Source organism: Anopheles aquasalis, chromosome 2, assembly GCF_943734665.1.
Source record: "Anopheles aquasalis chromosome 2, idAnoAquaMG_Q_19, whole genome shotgun sequence".
Lineage (NCBI taxonomy): Eukaryota > Metazoa > Arthropoda > Insecta > Diptera > Culicidae > Anopheles > Anopheles aquasalis.
Window position 1 is genome coordinate 78,040,647 of NC_064877.1, and position 5,000 is coordinate 78,045,646.

The following is a 5,000-nucleotide window of genomic DNA, read 5'->3' on the forward strand; positions in this document are numbered from 1 at the left end:
TTAGCCTCTCAGGCGTGTTTGTTAGGATGGTGAGCGACTGTTCGCGATCGGACCACCGTGGTGACCGCTAGAACCGTGTGCGCACGTGTACGGCTACTAATTGGAAAATAGATTATTCCACCTCTCATTTGCAGTCTTTCACGGCCGTCCTGCACCGATTGTTGTAGATCGATCAAACATTCCCGGGTTCCCCATTGGCGTGTGAACTAGAACACTACTCAGCTCATCTGTTGTTCCTCTGCTGCTAGTGGCGTTCCCAGAATACGGCAAAGAATCAGGAGGAGCACACATATCCGCATAAGGGCTGAAAGCTGGAAAATGCAGCTGCACATGGCTTCCTGGTTCTGCTATCCACCAGCTGTTGTCATGGACAACGAATTAACTTTGTGATGCTTTATGATTTCCTTGTTCAAATTCACCGGAAACGACTTTGTTGTGAGTGCTCAACGTTTTAATAATTTCTTTTTATTTTACTAATTTTTTTTACTGGAATTGAAGTATTTTTCTAATGCGCCGATAGACACACAACAACGACAGAGTATAATAATCGTTTAAATTTTCTTTTAAAGGAACAACACCATCAAACATGGTTGCTACTACGGGTGCTACTACGGGTGCTTGCTGGGAACTATCTTTCGCATTGAACCTCCTGCCTGGATGTTGTTGATATCCCTAAAGGGCGTTGTTGTGCAAAATGATGTTACAGGGAATCGATTTTGTGGGTGGACCCGTTGCGGCAAAGAGTAATAGATACCGCTTGTAAACTGTGCACTGCAGTTGGCACTTCAAAGTACGGTTCCATGAATGGACACTATAAAACTCGCTCGAACTGCACCGAACGGTACCATTTTTGCTCCGGGGTTAGCTTTTGAATGACCCATTCAATCGAGTTGCTGGTTCGAAGCTCCCGGTGTGTTTGGTTCGAAAAGATAGAGACAACACCGAAACCCACCATCATCTCACCTAGCGTTTAATTGTTCCCGGTAGGACAGCAAATTGAAACCTTCAGCTAGAGTGTCCAGTAGTGCCGTTTCATGTGGCTTACAGCATCCCGGAAGGGATCGACATTAACGGAAGTTATTACGATCAATATTGAATTTCCGCATCCATGTGAATCGTCGCCCTACTATTTTCCCTGTTACGCTACGGTCGCTCTAATTTTCCATTCTGCAATGCATCTCACGGTGTCTTGGTACTGCTGACGAAATTATAGCAAGTACCATCGGACGCGAAGGGAGCGGCGATGGTTTCGGTGGTTTAGTCATTTGATAAATGAACGAAGTACGTGGCACGCGGAAGAAAAAAGTTCAAAAGTTGTTTGCCCCTTTCGTCGCCTTTCGGTCTTGGCCGGTGCATGACGCTGGAACAAGCGAAGACTGCAATTTGTTAGCCATCCGACCGGAAATGGGTTTTTTTGTGTTTTCGCTGCATTCTCGTCGGAAGGAACTGGAGCAACTGGTGGTTGACTACCGCAAGCGGGAACACCCGTGCGCTAGCGTTGGTTTGTGGCTGCCACAGGAGGAGGAGGAGGAGGAGTAATGGGTACAACAAGTGTAGTCAAACTGATAAAACTGTTTAAAATGTTTGGATTTATGCGTGTAATAGTGCTCGCTTGCATAAGCGGTAAGGTATGACCTTTGGCTCTCGAGCTGCCTCACGGTGCCTCATGGCGTTACCGGTCCTGGTGTGATACAAAATGGATGAATACTATATGTTATTGTTCGTTCGTTCGCCTATAGAACGCCGAGTATGCAGGAATGCTGTTGGCTGCAGGGATCCTAGCGCATCCCATCCTCTGGCGTGAGTGTTCCAGCGAAGATTGCGTTCGTTCGGTGAACTTTCTAACTGGCCAAAGTCGACGGTGGTGGTGGTCCTCACTTCCCGGCGGACTACTCTCCTGCACTGTAACGGTGATGCCGATTTTTCGGAGCAATGAAAAATGTGTGCCGTTCCGAAGGGCAGATGGTCTATCTTAATCTCCATCACTCAGTCATGCGGGTGCACCCGCTGGCAGCGTGGCCGCTCGGGCCGCCGTTAAGCGCTGGTAAAGAGAGTAGAGGCCATCCGACCGAGAGCATGCATCACGCGGTGCATTATTCACCTGTCGTCATGTGAGGCCATACTAGGCGAGAAGTGTGGCTCTCCTGCTCCTCACCCACCCGTTTTTTTTGTCGTACCCTTCTATGTCCTACTACTTTGTGCAAATTTTCCCTAGCATAAATCATGCTCCGATCCTGGTGCAGTCAGTCAGCGGCAGGGGTAGCAGTGCAGGACGCGATCGTTGATCCTCATCCACCCACTTCCCCGCTCCCGGAACGCCGGAAAGTGCACAGTGCCCATCGCTCATCTTTTGTCGTCCTCGCCGGTGGCGCGGAACTTTGCCAACTTTTTAGCCCGTTAACAAGGCCAACTAGGCGTTGTTGGTATTTTATTTTCTCCCTTCAACCCCCCGCCCATTCGTCATATTACGTTCTTGTCCGTTTGGCCATGGATTTTTTTATGAACTCTCGATGAATATACCCTTGACGACGTTACCGCACGACAGTGAAAGTTCCCGAGAGCCAGCAGACGGCAGCGTTGCAGTCTGTTATCGGTGTGATTTGTGCGGGTCGTGATGGGAATAATGAAGTCCGCGAGACCGTCGACCGCCAGTTGTCTTTAGAAGGTTTGTCAGCAGCAGGGTTCTCGGCATCTTGAGGGTATTGGAGAGGAGGTTTGATGGGATAGTTTTCGGGGTTGACTAAAAGTATGTTCTTTCTGAACGCAAAGAATCCACTATTCAGGGGACTGAATGATGAGCCGGCGAAAAAGGAATACGTTGGAACGACCTGACTACGAGGGTATTCTGGGAGTAAGGCGCCTTGTAAGATTATCAACGATACCAGAACACTTTGTCGTGGCATGTGTGGAAGATCTGTTTAAAAGGAAATAAAGAAGAAAAAAACTGTCGATTTAAAATAACGGGGATTTTTAAAAAGTCCCGTTATTTCTTGCAGTTTCGGTTTTGCGGACCCGGCGTCGAGCAGCTTTTTCGAGGGAACGACAACGTAAACAAACGCGGACGGAAAATTCTGTAAAAAGTGGGAGCTAAAATCGTTGTAAAAAGTGGAAAATTAGCTATATTCGGCTTCTTTCGTCCTCGGTAAGAGCTATCTCAACTCACTCCGTTGGAGAGGTAACCCGTGAAAGGACCAGCGATTTGGAAAAGATCCGCAAAAGACTGAGAACAGAAATGGTAAATATGCCGGTAGTTTGCTTGCTAAATCGCTGTTTTACGGTAAAATGATGTTCTTTTTTACGTTCACAGAGCGTGACTCTACACACGGACGTTGGAGATATCAAGATTGAATTGTTCTGCGACGATTGCCCCAAAACCTGCGAGAACTTTCTGGCCTTGTGCGCCAGCAATTACTACAACGGAAGCCTGTTCCACCGAAACATCAAGGGGTTTATCGTCCAAACTGGTGACCCTACCGGAACCGGCAAGGGCGGGCTGTCGATATGGGGCCGAAAGTTTGAAGACGAATTCAAAGAGAGCATCAAACACAACGAACGGGGTATGGCGTCGATGGCAAACAGTGGACCAAACACCAACGGCAGCCAGTTCTTTTTCACTTACGCCGCCCAACCTGCGTTAGACCTCAAATACACTCTGTTCGGGAAGTAAGTATATCGGTGGCCACATCGACGGAAAAGCGAAAGTGTTAATCTTCATGGGTTTTCCTGTTTTTTTGCAGAGTTATAGACGGGTTCGAGGCTTTGGATGAGCTGGAAAAGTTGACCGTAAATCCCAAAACGTATCGTCCGTTGGTGGAGAAGAAAATCAATAGCGTCACGATACATGCAAATCCTTTAGCAGGATAGACCGTGGGTTATGATTAAGATTTAGGGTTCAAAATACATTTTTTTTATTACATTATGGTGCTTATTCTGTAACTTTCGATTACGATGGCCTCAGGCGTTCGATTCATTTGGTTCATTTTGTGTTCATTTGGTGTTCACGATCGCCTGCATGTCGAGTGCATTTTTGTGGTCGACAGCTGGTGTTCTGTTTACATCGAGCATCGAGCATCTGAAAAACAGTTATAGCGTCCTGATTGTGCATCAATAATTTCTTTCTGCTAATCGTATACTATTATTACAAAGGTTAAGTCGTTTTTATACCGAAAAAAACAAGTTAATTAACAGTTTTTTTACTTCAAACTGTCATTTTGAATTGTTTATTGTTTTCGAAACGTTTCGAAATTCGCATGAATCATCGAACGCCTGAGGCCATCGTAATCGAAAGTTACAGAATAAGCACCTATACATTATTTCTTTAAAATATTTGTTAATTTCGTTTGCGGTTTTGCGTACACTGACTTCAATTTAAACTAAAGCGAACGGGCGAAAACGGCGAAACATTTTAGATCGCTGAGCGAAATTCGAAAACAACGCTTTTTGGTGCGGCTGTTGTTGCGAGTGTTTTCCAACATTTTACGAGGATTTTACGTGTTTTTTGGCCAACAAACATGGAACACATCCCTTCCGTTCGGCGTCGTTCTAGCCTGTTCTCCGGAAATCAAGGTACGTGCGGGAAAACCGTCCAGTCGATGCGTGATTCAAGGTTTTGTTGTTTTTCAGGATCCGAATCATCTTCGTGTTCCAGCGAACGTGCCAGGTACGCCATGGAACGAGGAATTTATTTGATGAACTATTACTAACGAATCTCGCCTACAGATATGAAAAGCAGCTGCGAGCGGAAATAAAGGAGTGGAACGATTTGCTGCGTTCAAAGTACCAGCAGCTGCGGCAGATGCAGTCCAAAGTGTGCAGCGTTGACCAATCCCTGCTGACGGAGGAGCAAAGGCGTTACCTGGCGGATGGCCCATCGGTGGATAAGGTGCTTATTCTGTAACTTTCGATTACGATGGCCTCAGGCGTTCGATTCATTTGGTTCATTTTGTGTTCATTTGGTGTTCACGATCGCCTGCATGTCGAGTGCATTTTTGTGGTCGACA

The 5,000-nt window shown here is 46.5% G+C and overlaps 2 protein-coding genes across 2 annotated transcripts in view; both read left to right on the top strand.

Moving 5' to 3' along the window:
• The first annotated feature begins 3,058 nt into the window (after positions 1-3,058).
• Positions 3,059-3,920, top strand: LOC126569072 (peptidyl-prolyl cis-trans isomerase-like 3). The gene is made up of 3 exons (XM_050225881.1): positions 3,059-3,235; positions 3,308-3,663; positions 3,738-3,920. Exons 1-3 carry the CDS (start codon positions 3,233-3,235, stop codon positions 3,862-3,864), a joined length of 486 nt encoding a protein of 161 aa, XP_050081838.1. The 5' UTR covers positions 3,059-3,232; the 3' UTR covers positions 3,865-3,920.
• A 510-nt stretch (positions 3,921-4,430) lies between these two features.
• LOC126580629 (uncharacterized) overlaps positions 4,431-5,000 on the top strand; it is a 1,058-nt gene continuing 488 nt past the window's right edge. Inside the window, exons 1-3 of the mRNA XM_050243918.1 lie at positions 4,431-4,566; positions 4,624-4,660; positions 4,720-4,882. Coding sequence (XP_050099875.1) covers positions 4,512-4,566; positions 4,624-4,660; positions 4,720-4,882 — 255 coding nt within the window. The 5' untranslated portion in view covers positions 4,431-4,511. The remainder of the gene's footprint in view (positions 4,567-4,623; positions 4,661-4,719; positions 4,883-5,000) is intronic.